At 35.8% G+C, this 14,589-nt stretch overlaps 4 protein-coding genes across 4 annotated transcripts; 1 reads left to right on the top strand and 3 right to left on the bottom strand.

The window, feature by feature from the left end:
• Positions 1–1,947: 1,947 nt before the first annotated feature.
• Positions 1,948–3,532, bottom strand: LOC21398156 (trans-resveratrol di-O-methyltransferase). The gene is made up of 3 exons (XM_024175289.1): positions 2,639–3,532; positions 2,466–2,541; positions 1,948–2,408 (listed from the first exon to the last, which is right to left on the bottom strand). Exons 1-3 carry the CDS (start codon positions 3,419–3,421, stop codon positions 2,167–2,169), a joined length of 1,101 nt encoding a protein of 366 aa, XP_024031057.1. The 5' UTR covers positions 3,422–3,532; the 3' UTR covers positions 1,948–2,166.
• A 2,170-nt stretch (positions 3,533–5,702) lies between these two features.
• LOC21398155 (trans-resveratrol di-O-methyltransferase) lies at positions 5,703–7,403 on the bottom strand. The gene is made up of 4 exons (XM_010112856.2): positions 7,293–7,403; positions 6,479–7,243; positions 5,971–6,359; positions 5,703–5,856 (listed from the first exon to the last, which is right to left on the bottom strand). Exons 1-4 carry the CDS (start codon positions 7,401–7,403, stop codon positions 5,703–5,705), a joined length of 1,419 nt encoding a protein of 472 aa, XP_010111158.2.
• A 257-nt stretch (positions 7,404–7,660) lies between these two features.
• LOC21398154 (histone H3.2) lies at positions 7,661–8,389 on the bottom strand. Its single transcript, XM_010112855.2, has one exon. The coding sequence runs from the start codon at positions 8,309–8,311 to the stop codon at positions 7,901–7,903; it is 411 nt and encodes a 136-aa protein (XP_010111157.1). The 5' UTR covers positions 8,312–8,389; the 3' UTR covers positions 7,661–7,900.
• Positions 8,390–10,328: 1,939 nt separating this feature from the next.
• On the top strand, positions 10,329–13,408 carry LOC21398152 (OPA3-like protein). The gene is made up of 4 exons (XM_010112853.2): positions 10,329–10,755; positions 11,443–11,577; positions 11,840–11,926; positions 12,752–13,408. The coding sequence occupies exons 1-4, from the start codon at positions 10,627–10,629 to the stop codon at positions 12,908–12,910; spliced, it is 510 nt and encodes a 169-aa protein (XP_010111155.1). The 5' UTR covers positions 10,329–10,626; the 3' UTR covers positions 12,911–13,408.
• The last annotated feature ends 1,181 nt before the right edge of the window (positions 13,409–14,589 follow it).

Below are 14,589 nucleotides of genomic sequence, written 5' to 3'. Positions count from 1 at the left end.
TGTTTTCTTTCTTGAGGCCTTTTGTTTTATTATTTTGTTTGAAAATGTATTATTATGTTCTCAGTTCTTTGAGCAATACACTCAAAATGTGAAAGTATCAACACCCAGCTTTTCTTCAATCTTTTTGGAGCTTAATCTAGCATGTAGTTGCAAGGTTGTGGATTCTCTTATATGTCATACGGTCTTATGATTTTCTCAATTGATTTTCCATTTGTTTTTTTTTTCTTTTTTTTTTTTTTGGTATTCTTGGAAGTTTAGAGGAATTTATTTGTGTTTTTTGTAACTTGGTGGTGGTTGTCTTCAATTCTATGTAAATAGGGCCTATATGTTGTGAATATGTTTTAAGCAAATTGCTTGCTTTAATTACAAGGGTGAGCAATTTGATGTTGATGATTCTTTAAAGTGACATTTGTTTTAAGGGTTCTGTCTAATTTAAGATCATGATTCTTGATTCTGTTATAGTGTTTTTCTTTCATAAAAAATTTAAATTTCAAAAATTAAAATCATCAACGATAGTTTTCAACCCATGAACCAAAAAATTTAAAAATTTCTTCCTTTTTAGCTTTACAGTTGGGCACTATTAAACTGGTTAGGAGGAATTATTTGTGTCTGATTTAGTGATTTCATGCCTAAAATGCCTTAATTAATAGAACAGAGCTATATGCCTATAAAGATTTGTGCATGAAATGATGACGAGTGTGTAGGCAACTGCATAAAAAAGTACAATAATCAACATCATCATGAGTGAGAATTATAACAATGGAATTGAGTTAAGGAGGACAAAATTAGGTCTCATTCATTTCGCCGATTTGAGTTTAAAATTTGAGTTTTATTACAGTAAAAAGCTCTCAGAAATAATCACATCTGACTTTTTTACTACAGTAAAAAATTCTCACATAAAGTCACATCTCAACTCGAATTAAAAACTCGAATCAACGAACTAAACGAACTTTAAACTATGATATCATGACGATAATGCTTACGAATAGAAAAGAGCAAAGTGAAAGTCAATATTGATTCTCTTCCTTGATATCATCATGGTTGAAAAAGAATTCATGAGAGTCACGAGTAGTGACAATTAACTACATCTCATGTAGTGTAGTATAATTTGAAATAAAAACTAAGAGTGTAAAAGAAATATCTAAATATAGTTTTATGTAAAATTTGAAATAAAAAATTAAATGGGAACAACCCTCCCAGGCCCAGCTCGCTCCCACCTTGGGCACAGCCCATATTTTTGCGAGCCATGGCTGTGAGGAGATATTTTCTTTTTCTTCTTCTTTAGCTACTCGAAGGAAAGGGGAGATATTGTCAAGCAATGTTATATTGTGTTCGCCGTTGTGACCCTATTAGAAATCTATATCCAAACACAACCAATAAACATATTAAAGTCACATTCCCCTATAATATGCAATTGTTTTGGAAAATTAAGACCCCATTCATTTCACCGATTCGAGTTTAGAATTTGAGTTTTACTACAATAAAAAGCTCTCAGAATCAGTCACATCTAACTTTTTTACTACAGTAAAAAACTCTCACATAAAATCACATCTCAACTCGAATTAAAAACTCGAATCAGCGAACTGAACGGACTCAATTCTCTTGGTTGGCTTGACCCTATCCCCTCTCTAATTCCAGTTACGAACTCAACCTCACCCCTGTGCTGACCTCAACCTTAACCTAAACGTTACATCAGCCCCATCCCAACTATGACCCCGGTGTCAGGCCTACTTGGTCCTGATGAGATTTCGACCTCATCCCCAATCTCAGTCCAGTTCTTGACCCTAATAGTAGTCCCGATCTCAGATCTCAGCACGATTTTTACCCATCCTTGATCTCAATCTCGACCCCTACGTTTCCTTTGACCGAGAATGGGGCCTATTTAACTATAATTTTCTGTTATATAAAAATAAATAACATTTGTGCAATACAATGTTATTGTGTACCAAATACAGTAGATTATTAGATTCCATAATTTATAATGACACCTAAATACTATTATATTATGACAAGTGACAGCATGCATAATATACTGCATTACAATCTAATACAAGCAACTAAATATGACCTTAATATTTTATGACACCAAACACCTTCACTATAATAATACAAGTAACCAAACATGACCAACAATCGCATTAATGTTAAAAGTTACATTTTTTCCCCCTAATGAAAAACCTCAATTAACGACCTTAAACCAAACAAGGGTGTTATCTTGAAGTGACTGAAACCAGCCTCCAAGAATAGCTTTTCCCATTCTTTCTTGCTTCTCTCTCTTCCAGAAACAGCAACCATCATCAACAGGTCAAAGTACAGCTTTCCTTGAGTCAATTCACGCTCATCTTTCTCTTTGTTTATTACTATGTCTATTATAATGACCTTACCTCTACCATTGCTAGGAATAGCTTCTCTGCATTTCTTCAAGACCTTCAAGCACTCCTCATCGCTCCAAGCATGTAATCTACCATTGCTAGGAATAGCTTCTCTGCATTTCTTCAAGACCTTCAAGCCCTCCTCATCGCTCCAAGCATGTACCAGCCACTGCCAAAATGCCAATACTTCATTTTTTAAACATCAATACAAATAAAGCTATGAATTCTTAAAATATAGTGAGTGACCAACAGAGAAAAATGTGTACCTTAAGAAAAATTGCATCTGCTGAAGGGATATCTTGAAACATATCACCTCCAACAAACTTCAAGTTTTCAGTGTCTGGCAAATTAGCGACCACATGAGGAAGATCAAGCACTGTGCATATCAAATGAGGGAATGCCTCGGTGATGATCTTCGAGACCGTTCCAGTACCGCCGCCTACATCGACCAACGAACTCAGCCCCTCGAAAAGCAGCTTGCAATCTTTAACAACCAAGTTCATCATCCCAGAATCACTGGCCATTGCCTGATTGAAAAGATTGCCGAATTCTGAATTCTTGTTCCCATAGGCCCAAAAGCTAATCCCGTGTGCCGACTCAAAAGGTGTCATATCCTCTTCCCTCTGAAACCAATTTCCTAGTGAATGCCAGGGAGTTGTGATCGCTGGTTCAAGCATTGCTACAAGAAAGGGGGACAAGGAAGGGATCTTATCTTTCAAGAGGAGTCTAGAAGAAGGGGTCAAATCATATGATGCTTCTTCTTCTTCTTCTTCTTCATTCTCACCAATTTTCGTGGAAGTAAAGAAGCCATCGTGGACCAATAAGCGCATGAGACGGTAGATAAAGCCGGCTTTTGTTGGGTGAATATCAAGTGCGGAGACCAACTCAGAGAGAGTGATGGGTTGGCCATGGTTGCTGATTATGTCTGGTATGCCTAATTGAACTGCGCATTTCAGAGACATGGAACTTATGAAGCGGAATATATGACTGTACAGATGAGATTGTGCTTGGAATAATTCATTGGATCCTTGGCCTTGAAGTAGATCCATAATCTTGTTCGACACCAAACTAGCTTCTGTAATTAGTTAAAGAACAAAGTATTGAAGAAGATAATAGGAAGGAAAGATACGACGTTATTGCCAATAAATGATGCATTTCAAAAGTCAAGGCACACATTTAATATTTTCTGTCCAAAGAATTAAAGGCTTCAAATATCTTTAGCCAAATGGACCCGCAGCCTAGCAGGCTAGCACAAACAATATGTCACTTTCACTTGGTCTATAAATTGATTTGAATTTATCAACAACTTTGTTTTTGCTAATCAGAATTTTTCAACAACTTATTTAATCTCATTAATTGACAATTAAAAGATACCGTTCTTAGTTGAATAATATTTTTCTTTGTTTACTTGGAATTTCATAATTAGCCAGGAAATGCTTGGCCAAGAAATTTGAAACAACTTTAGGCTGTGTTCGTTTCGTGGATAGGGCTCAAATCAGCCCAACTCAAATCTAAGTTACAGCCCAAGTAAGCGTGCAGGCAACATAACTTTAAATCAAATTCGAGTTACAATTTGAGTTTACTCCGTCAAGATGGAATTCCAACTACCCCTTGAATTCCCATTAACTCGAACCTTTCTTTACAGTGCACTCCATGTGAGAGTCCTTACTTTTTTCTCTCAGATTCCCCTGCGCTCCTGACCATTACTTCTCTTTCTCCTCTTTTCAGAAACAGTTCTCTCCTCTCTCGATTCCCATCATCCACAGAGATTCGCTGCCAAAATTTCAGAAGTGATATAGAAAAAGACACATGCAATTTGGTATCACAGTTAAATAACCACCTACTCTGCGGGGCTACACCCAGATGATAAACAATCCACTAAGTAAACAATGTTAGAACTCAATTGGGCTTAATCACCTCGAGACTCACTCTCTAAGTATGACGCATATGAACTTGCAACTACCCAATGGACTTGTTCAGTGAGCTCCCCTCGACTTCAAAACTGCACGGCGAACACCCTTCAGTTGGCAATGCACTCTCTCCTGAAAGCTTCAAATTCCTCTCCCAAAGAACGTTGGTTGAACTCCCTTCAACACCTCAAATCGTCTTCTCCCGAAGAACGCGAAAAACAAATGCTCACAAAATGATATGACTCACTGGAATTCTGTGACTCAAAAGACATGCAGAAAATAAGCTAGAAACTTTAGTTAAATAGCCAATCACAACAGCTGTCAAAATGTCTTCAATACAAGCCATTGTACTCAACTTGTTGCAGAAACTTGTGGCAATAATTTCTACAACACTGCTGTCAAAACTGATCTGATAATCAATCACACAGATTCTTGAAGTCTTCTCATTAGCGGCACATGAACCAAGACGTGTTCCTTAGAAGCAAGATATTTGTCCAGCTAACTGAATCTCATCAATCAACAATTTTCCAAACTTGAAACAAATGTTAACTTTCACAAAAGAGGACTTTGTACAGTTTCCAAACAAGGCAGATTCTTTCTAAAAGAGTTCTCCAACACATCATAATCCAATCAATCAGATTATCACACCTATAATGATGCCAATCACACAATCAATCAACAAATCTGGAAATCAAAACAAAGTGGACAATCAAATCACCATAATTAACTCATCAAAATAAGAAACCGTATTTCAACACAATCCGAAATCCCTTCAATGAGGAAATCTACAACAAATTAATCACAATATTCCCAAACAATCCAAATCTGCAAACATTCAAAAATAATGCCAATTTAAAAATCCTCAACAATATCTACCTTATATCCATTTCCTTATTGTACTTGATGCGTATGACTATCTTTTATATATTGCTGGGGGAAGGGCCGGTGGGAGGAAATAAAACGAACCAACTAACTAAATTTGGTGATCAAATAAAGTCTGAAAGGGATACATGTGTTTGCATGCAAACATTTATTTTCACCATGTTAATTTCATGCATTGATGTAAAACAAGTTTAGACACATATTTGTTATATATGTAAAACTATTAACAAAAAAATGTTAACATAAGTATGATTCAGCTTTGCAGTTGCTATAATTATATATTTTTACTTGAATTTTTTAATTTTTTATGCATATATTTGTCGCTTGTTTTTCATTTTACTAACATCAACACCAAACATTATCCATCCATATTTTCGTAAATCTAGGCCTTCCATATTTCCATTGACATCAAAATTTTTATCGTTTTCTAAACCGCCGGAGGGTGGAGAGAAATAGATAGAGAGAAGGAAGGAAAATCCACCCAAGTGGACGACAAGTGGTCCACGCCATAGAGTCCCATCCAACTATCCATCCCTTACTAATTTGACGCCCATCCACATCCACAATCTGTGACAGTGATTTGCGTTATGGCAAAAACTTCATTCTCATCAGCACTCTCAATATACTCATTGTTCTTAATAGTTTTATCACTTCCAATTTGCATTTTGTTCATTAGCTTGGGGTGTAGACCACTGGCCGTTACAAAGTTGCCAACCATCATTGAGAAAAAAAAAAAAGTGAACTAAAAAAATGTAGGAAAATTTGTGACCAATTAGGCTTTTCATTTAAGCAATTCATAAACATACGGAAGAAAAACAAACAATTGCATTGAGTTTCGAGCCACCATTGAAATGAGACTAGTTCTCAAATGTACACTTTCATTACTACTTAATTGTTTCCGAGGAAAAACCTCAATTAATGACCTTAAACCAAACAAGGGTGTTATCTTGTAGTGACTAAAACCAGCCTCCAAGAATAGCTTTTCCCAATCTTTCTCACTTCTCTCTCTCCCAGTAACCAAAATCATCATCAACAGGTCAAAGTATAATTTTCCTTCAGTCAATTCTGGATCATCTTTGTCCTTGTTTATCACTATGTCAGTTATAATGACCTTACCTCCATTGCTTGGAATAGCTACTCTGCATATCTTCAGAACCTTCAAGCATTCCTCATCGCTCCAACAATGTAACATCAACTGCCAAAATTTCAATCATTTACTTTCTAAACAGCAATACAGGCAAATTAAGCTATGTATATTGCTTCTTGTAAAGATTCTTTAAAATATAGCCAGTGGCCAAGAGAGAAAATATGTACCTTGAGTAATATTGCATCCGCTGAAGGAATACCTTGAAACATATCACCGCCAATAAACTTCAAGTTTTCAGTGGCTGGCAAATTAGCAACCACATGGGGTAGATCAAGCACTGTGCATTTTATATGAGGGAATGTCTCAATGATGATTTTGGAGATTGTTCCGGTTCCGCCACCTACATCGACCAATGAACTTAGTCCCTCAAAAACAGGCTTGCAGTCTTTAACAACCAAGTTCATCATCCCCGAGTCAATGGCCATTGCCTGATTGAAATGATTGTTAAAGTCAGAATTCTTGTTTACATAGGCCCAAAAGCTCATCCCATGTGCTGACTCAAAGGGTGGCATCTTCTCTTCCTTTTGAAACCAGTTTCCTAGTAAATGCCAGGGAGTTATCAAAGCTGGATCAAGCAATGACATAACAAAGGGTGACAGGGAAGGGATCTTATCTTTGAGGAGTCTAGAAGAAGGGGTCAGATCATATGCTTCCTCATCATGACCAATTTTTGCAGAATTAAAGAAGCCATGGTGCACCAATAGGCACATGAGACGGTGGATAAAACCGGCTTTTGTTGGGTGAATATCAAGTGCAGAGGCCAACTCAGAGAGAGTGATGGGTTGGCCATCGTTGTTGATTATGTCTGGTATGCTCAACTGAACAGCAGATTTGATAGACATGGAACTTATGAAGGACAGCATATGCTTGTACAAATGAGATTGTGCTTGGAACAACTCATTGGACTCTTTGCCTTGAAGTAGATCAATAATCTCCTCAGACACCAAACCAGTTTGTGTAATAAGTTAAAGCACAAAGTACTGAAGAAGATAGAGAAAGAAAAGTCTTAAGGCCCAAACTTCTACGTCCAGTATCTCTAGGCAACTGAACCCACAGCCTAGCACACCACAAACAATTATTGCTACAGGACATTGCCCTCTGCTGTATAGGATTTTCTTTATTAAAATGAAATTTCCTAATTTGTTTGGATCTCTTGACCAAGATATTGGAAACAACTTCACCCACCAATTTCATTTAAAAATTTGCTGAGTAAATATCACCTCTGAACCCAGTAAAGAAAAAACGAGATCAAGAACATTGGTTACTAAGCATAGTGATGATTTGTCACTAAGCCAAACGATTTGCTCTCTGATTCTTAACGAGTAAGGGGTGATCAAGATAACAGGAAAAAATAATAATAACAATCATAGTACATTGAAAAATATGATTTTTCATCAACGAAATAGTTAACGCCTACATTAAACTTTATACTAAATCTAATCTAATTCCTAAAAAGCAGTAAAATAGCCACTGGATACTCTAAACAGGAAAAAACAGAAAGCAGCAATAGATGCAAACATGGATCCAACGTTTCATACATCACACACCATTCCCAACTGCTTCTATACAGAGAAAGCCCTAAATCAAACTCAAGCGCGCTCGCCTCTGATACGCCTGGCGAGCTGAATATCCTTAGGCATGATGGTGACTCTCTTGGCGTGAATGGCGCAGAGATTTGTGTCCTCGAAGAGACCGACGAGGTAGGCCTCAGCGGCCTCCTGAAGAGCGGCGACGGCGGAGCTCTGGAACCGGAGATCGGTCTTGAAGTCCTGCGCGATCTCACGAACGAGTCTCTGGAAAGGAAGCTTCCTGATGAGAAGCTCGGTGCTCTTCTGGTACTTCCTGATCTCACGGAGAGCCACGGTTCCGGGCCTGAATCTGTGGGGCTTCTTCACTCCGCCGGTCGCCGGAGCCGACTTGCGGGCGGCCTTCGTCGCCAGCTGCTTCCTCGGCGCCTTGCCGCCAGTGGACTTGCGAGCTGTTTGCTTGGTGCGAGCCATTGGAGGATCTTAGAACTGTGAATTGGAGAAATGCTAAAAGCTAGAGTTTGCAGAGATTGAAATTGGAGGATTTGGAGAGCAATGATGAATGGGAAAATGAGGAGGGGATTTATACAGCGTTTTGAAAAGGGGCGCGAGGAGGACGATGATTGTGGACCGACGATTAGTTTTGGGCAATCGACGGCTTGGGTGAGTTTGTGGCTTACATGCGCATTGCGGATCGATGACGTGGCGGTGACTTTTTCCTTTTGGGTGGGCGCGTTTTTGAAATTTGTGGCCGATGCGAGCAATCGTGACCGTTGGAGTTTTCGTGTTGTTAGCATTTGCCGTTGAATCGTTGTTTTAATGAGCGTGGTGCGGATAGATGACCTGGTGGCGAGGCAACCTGCATTTTTGTTTTCGTTTCGTTTTTCATTTTTTAGCGGGGTTTTGAAATCAATATGATTTTCACGTTCGAAAAAGATTTTCAGTCATAGACGATAAACTAACATGTCGTTTTAAAAGAAAAAAAATCTCTTTCATGAAACAAGAACAGGTAATATAATAACAATAATAATAACAAGGATTAAACAAATGACCTTTTTTAAAATCTTAAAGACGCTTCAAAGAAAAATTTACGATGAAGATGACTATTTTACTTTATCGATTGTTATTTTTTAATCGTTGTATTAGTTTTTAACAATTATATTTGTGCATGTATGCATTAATACAGCGTAGGATGTAAAACTACTCTTATTGTAAATTATTGAAAAATTAATGAACTATAATTCATATTTATGGAGTAAAATAACATTTTTCAACCCTTTTTTTTAAACCATAAATGTACCCCTATAAAATTCTCTGTGATTTTTTGCGCATCGACGAAAACTTAACAGACTTGTCGCACATAAACGACTTGCAGTTTAAAGGAGACGACACCAAAGTTAAAGTAGGTATTACATATTATTTACAATTGAACTACGGCAAAAGTTTTAACAACCGGTCCATGTGTAAACAGAGGTTCCTGATTCCTCAATTCTCACCAAGGACGATAAATATCTAAATTCTGGATTGTGGGAATTCGTATCCTAATTTGAATCATGATTCATGATTCGTTATAGTATTTTCTCTTATAAAAAATATACATAAATTAAAAATAGTTCTAATTTTATGATTCTAATCCATTAACCAAACGTCTCATAATCATAAAGGTCTTTTTATTTTTTTTTCTTTTCTCGCGAGAGTTATTTAACAATATTTTTTTTTAGTATGGTATGATATAATACTTTATTGTTAAAATACCATTTTTAATTGTCGATTGTTGTTTATGTTTCGTTGAACTGCCAATATTTTTTTTAATTTATTTTATCAAATGGTTAAAAATGGTACCTAAGTCCATTTGTCAGTTAACAACTGTACCCTATCAGTATGGTATTCTTTACATAGTTTGTTGTAAAATTCTCCTTTCTAATTGGATTTAGTCCCTTGTATTTGGTTGGAAAGAGATGGAAGGAATGGGAGTCCCATTGTTATTAAAAACTTATTAGCACTCTTTAATCTTATACCAAAACGTTAAAAAATAATACTCAAACAAGGTTTTTTCTGTGGCCCTTACTAAAAATAAGAGAAATTTCACTCATCATAACCGGTTAAGAGATTAGCGTAATCAGTTGAATAATTAGTGTAACCGGGTTAAAAGTGAGTCTTATTATTATTAAAAACTCACTAGCACTCTTTAATCCTATATCAAAACGTTAAAAAACTAAAGAGACGTTTGGTAAGGGGATTCATATCTAATTTAAATCATAGTTCATAATTCGTTATAGTATTTTTTCTCATAAAAAATACACATAAATCAAAAATAATTTTAATCTCATAATTTTAATCCATGAACCAAATCTCTCTTAATACTCAAACAAATCATCTTGAGTTTTGACCGTGAAATTTTGATATAAACGGTTTTTACCAACGTACTTGGAGCAAAAGTACATGCTCCAAAGTGGAGTCCACAAAAAAGCACATGTACAATTATCAAATTAATTCCCTTAAACCTCTAATCAAATCAAACACCCCCAATCCAAACATGGCGTCTCCTTCCTCTGACCTGCTCCATTTCCACGCGTTTCTGTCTTCTTCGCCAAGGAACTCATTCACCCTCTGACCAATGCGCAGTCAAAAGCCAAACAATTCCTCACATATTTGCCCCATTTCGAACTTTCAAATGAACCAAACAGCGAGCGCTTGATCTGCGTCATTCTCGATACCAAGAAATCTTTTATCTTTCGCTGAAAAAAAAAGAAGAAAAGAAACCCATTGCTGGATCTGAGTTGGTAGGCATGGTACTGCCGCTCCTGAAGCTTGGGACTTTGGCCTTGAAGACTCTGAGCAAACCAGTTGCTAGTAGGCTCAAGAAACAAGCCGGTTTGCATCCCAGATTCCGCCAGTTTATTGTCGACATCGCTCAGGTACTTCATCATATTCCGTCTTCTGATCGCATTTTATCATCTGGGTATTTTTCTTTTTTTGTTTTTGCGCGTCAATTTTAGATTGTAATTCTGTCGTTCCTAGAGAATTGACCCAAATATGTTTTTGTTGTTGATCGTGATATACAAACTGCACATATACAGATTAGAAAATAGGCAGTTTCCTTTATTTTGGTACGAGATTCGTATAATGATTTGAATCATGGTTCATAGTTCGCTACAGTATTTTCTCACACAAAAATACATAAATTGAAAATGATTCTAATCCATAACCAAACGTTAGTCACGCTTATTGTCTGAATTTGACATTGTTTAGAATTAGCACCTGCACGTGTATCGATGCATTTTGCAACATTGTGATTTTGTTGTAAATAGTGTTCAATTTATTTTCCTAACTGTTCTACTGCTAGAATTGTGCTTATAAGTTTCTGGTTTTTCTTCTTGTTATAATTCTCGTTAATTAATATTTGTTCTTCACAATAAACTCACAAATGTGTTCATTCTTGTTGTTATAGCTGCTATAATGCTTTTAAGTTTGGGTTTTCTTCTTGTTATGATTGCTATATATGTCTTTCATCTTTCACATTAAACTCACAAATGTGTTTCATCTTTCACATTAAATTCACAAATGTGTTCCTTCTAATGGGGCTTGTTATTTATTTGAATCAGAAAAACCACCAAATCACCACACAAATGCAAAGACGCATCTATGGCCACGCAACAGATGTTGAAATCCGTCCGTTGAATGAGGAGAAAGCTGTACAGGCTGCTGTAGACCTTATGGGTGAAGTATTTGTTTTCTCTGTAAGTAATCTCCTAACTCCTCCTTTGCAGAATTTCTTTAAAATACTTTCCTTTGGCTCTTATGTTTGATTTCGTTTATGCATAGTAAAACCAGGAGCTGAAAAGTGAAAATCGAATAGGCTAACATGAATGCTTAATGGTTTAACATGTTTATCGCATTAGAAACGAGTTCTTTGTACATTCAGTGCATGCTTTCTTTATTATTGTCATATTTTATTGCTATTCTTTTGATAACTTGTGTGCTCAAATTTCTAATATATAGGTTGCAGGAATTGCTCTGATCTTTGAAGTGCAAAGAAGTTCTAGATCAGAAGCCAGAAAGGAGGAAATTCGCAGGAAAGAATTGGAGGTAATATAGCTATGCACCGTTTCATTGTGTTCATAGCTTTCACAAGAAAGATTGTTTTGTTTGGTATCCTTAAGTCCTGGAGCGAGTGGCATTTTCCTTAAGGTCATTGCATTGAGTACAATTAAGTTACAAAAACTAGGAACGCTTATACTTTTTATCTAACTTGGTTGCGTAGGAAACCAATCAAATCAAAGCTACAAAATTTTCTGAAAACATAATCCCGTGAAAAATTCTATTGGTTTGACTACAGTTGCTTCTCAACAAATCGACCCAGCAAATAGAGTTTGTAATGATAATTAGATTTAACTTGTCCAATTCTTCGAGAAGTGCCGGTGTAACAAAGCAACACTTCTTGGTCAAAATTGAGTGTGTTTGAGAGAAGTTCATTCTCACATTCCCGCCACTTTTGGTTCTATGCATCATTTATTTCATTCTTAAGATGCATTGCTTTGATTGAAATTCAATATATATCCTTACATTTTTCTCTCTTTTTTTTTTTTAAAAAAAAAAAGGGAAAATTGTGGCTTGAAGTAAATATGAATATCATATTCTTTATTTATGATCATAGACAAATAAAATGGAAGATCATAGAGGGAAATACCATAATTGGAAAATGAAGGTATATTACACCACATAACATAATTATTAGACACAAGATTATTCAAACTACTTAAACTTGTTCTTGGTGGTGAAACGCCAATGATATTGATTAACAAAACACCGCAACAGCCCATCACTGCATTGCAGTATGTATTTGCTTAAGAGAGCAATAAGTATCAACTTTTCGCTCTTACCTAACGCACAGCTTCTGTTCGTTTGATTTAGATGATGAAGCAAAGAGACGAGGAGTTGTCAAGAGAAGTGCAGAGCCTTAGGCGCAAACTTGAAGAACTAGAAGAGCTCTCAAAGAAAAGAGGTCTTGGTGCTGTTTTCAATTTCAAGCATGCCTCTATAGAAGCTGGAAAATCAGCAGAACCAGCCTGATCTAATTACAAGATTTACGAAACGAATTATAAACTCCGATATTATTTTTGCTCTCTTAATACAATACTTGCCTCCAAGCCATTCTTTTGACCTAGGGTCATCATTCAGATTGAGTTTATGCTTTTTCTTCCCACCCCACATGTAGATGAATACTATCTACGTTGAGGGTCTGTTTGGATCGCGGGAAAATAAAATGAAAGCGGCCGATATTGTTGAACAAGGTAAACTCAAATGTGGTTCCAAATGGCCAGCCATAGTTTACTTTCTATACGCTTGTTCTTTTGTATGAGCACAATAGTGATTACTGAATACTCTTTATAGCATACAGATCACTATTGGCATTTTACACGCCCTTGCAAAAGGGCTTCAATGGTTTCATGTGTGGCCAAAAGCTTTTCTGTGCTGACTCACTGGGAATTTGATTGCGATGGCCATACTGATCTAGATTTATAAAGCATAAAGTGCTGATTTTTTTCAACGAAGTTCCTTTCGTCGTACTACTTTTTTATGACTATTCAGCCATTTGAGTTTTTTATTTTTTTATTTTTTTTTATACTTAGTTGTTAAGATTGTTTGAGTGGTTGTGCTGAATGGATTTTCCAAACCAAAATGGGAATGATTCTCTGTGCCTCATTGGATAACAATATTTTATTTAATAACAAAAGAATATGTTTAACTGTGCTATGATGCTCCACTTGTCTCCTTGTGAGCTAAGATTTCCTTATCACTGAAAAAGGTGACTTTTGACTTCCAACTCACATGTATTGTGCAAATTATTTTTAATAACGTGCTAATTTGGTAGAGATAATAATAAAAATTTTCTTTATGTTTCATCAAAATATGAGAATCAAAAAGGTGACTTTTGACTTCCAACTCACATGTATTGTGCAAATTATTTTCAATAACGTGCTAATTTGATAGAGATAATAATAAAAATTTTCTTTATGTTTCATCAAAATACGAGAATCTAAATGAAATTATGTCTTCATCAAAATATGAGAATCACGTTTGGTTGGAGGATTCAAATCATGTGATTCGAATTATTTTTTATTTACGTGTATTTTTTGTGAGAAAAAATATTGTAGCGAATTACGAATCATGATTCGAATCAGGGAACGAATCCCTCTACCAAACGTCCTAATTATGTCTTGTACTTTTTAATCGGACAAAATCCAATCTGGTATCAAATTTAGTTAAATATAGTTGTGCGAGAAGGCACTGTTACCATTCAGAAAAGAAATAATGGTGCTCCAAATGAGAAAACTCTAGGTGGTAAATATGATCTTTAGGGTGTGTTTGGTAGGGTGGAAAAGAAATAAGAAATAAAATAGATGAAGGATTTTAGAGAGAAAAATAAAAGTTTAGATTGTTTTGTAGAGACGAAATGAAAAATGAAGGAAAATGAAAAATCTACAGGACTTACTAATTTTTAATCCTTTCAATTTTAAGAAGAAAAGAATATAGAAAAAATTTGACAAATAAATGAGGTGTAAAATAACAATTTTAACTTTCATTATTCATCATAATTTTATCTGTATTAGGGTATTATTGTAAAATACTTTAGATTTAACATTTTCTTTTCACTTTTCTTTCTCTTCTACCAAACAACATGAAAGAAAATTATTTTATTTCCTTCACTTATGTATTTTACTTCTCATTGTTTCCTTTTCTCTGTCCAT

This window comes from Morus notabilis, unplaced genomic scaffold (assembly GCF_000414095.1).
Source record: "Morus notabilis unplaced genomic scaffold, ASM41409v2 Scaffold744, whole genome shotgun sequence".
Classification (NCBI taxonomy): Eukaryota; Viridiplantae; Streptophyta; class Magnoliopsida; order Rosales; family Moraceae; genus Morus; species Morus notabilis.
Note: the sequence above shows the minus strand (reverse complement) of the source record. Positions and strands in the feature narration are given on the sequence as shown.

What these genes read in the sequence shown, in the direction of transcription:
- LOC21398156 (XM_024175289.1), bottom strand. Translation starts at nt 3,421, where the DNA reads ATGGATCTACTTCAAGGCCAAGGATCCAATGAATTATTCCAAGCACAA. An exon ending in CAGATGCAATTTTTCTTAAG is followed by an intron (nt 2,542 to 2,638) that starts GTACACATTTTT and finishes GCATTTTGGCAG; the next exon opens with TGGCTGGTACATGCTTGGAG. An exon ending in AGAAGCTATTCCTAGCAATG is followed by an intron (nt 2,409 to 2,465) that starts GTAGATTACATG and finishes AGAAATGCAGAG; the next exon opens with AAGCTATTCCTAGCAATGGT.
- LOC21398155 (XM_010112856.2), bottom strand. Translation starts at nt 7,403, where the DNA reads ATGTCCTGTAGCAATAATTGTTTGTGGTGTGCTAGGCTGTGGGTTCAG. An exon ending in TTCTTTCTCTATCTTCTTCA is followed by an intron (nt 7,244 to 7,292) that starts GTACTTTGTGCT and finishes GTGTCTGAGGAG; the next exon opens with ATTATTGATCTACTTCAAGG. An exon ending in CAATTGTTTGTTTTTCTTCC is followed by an intron (nt 5,857 to 5,970) that starts GTATGTTTATGA and finishes TGTAACGGCCAG; the next exon opens with TGGTCTACACCCCAAGCTAA.
- LOC21398154 (XM_010112855.2), bottom strand. Translation starts at nt 8,311, where the DNA reads ATGGCTCGCACCAAGCAAACAGCTCGCAAGTCCACTGGCGGCAAGGCG.
- LOC21398152 (XM_010112853.2), top strand. Translation starts at nt 10,627, where the DNA reads ATGGTACTGCCGCTCCTGAAGCTTGGGACTTTGGCCTTGAAGACTCTG. An exon ending in TTATTGTCGACATCGCTCAG is followed by an intron (nt 10,756 to 11,442) that starts GTACTTCATCAT and finishes TATTTGAATCAG; the next exon opens with AAAAACCACCAAATCACCAC. An exon ending in GTGAAGTATTTGTTTTCTCT is followed by an intron (nt 11,578 to 11,839) that starts GTAAGTAATCTC and finishes TCTAATATATAG; the next exon opens with GTTGCAGGAATTGCTCTGAT.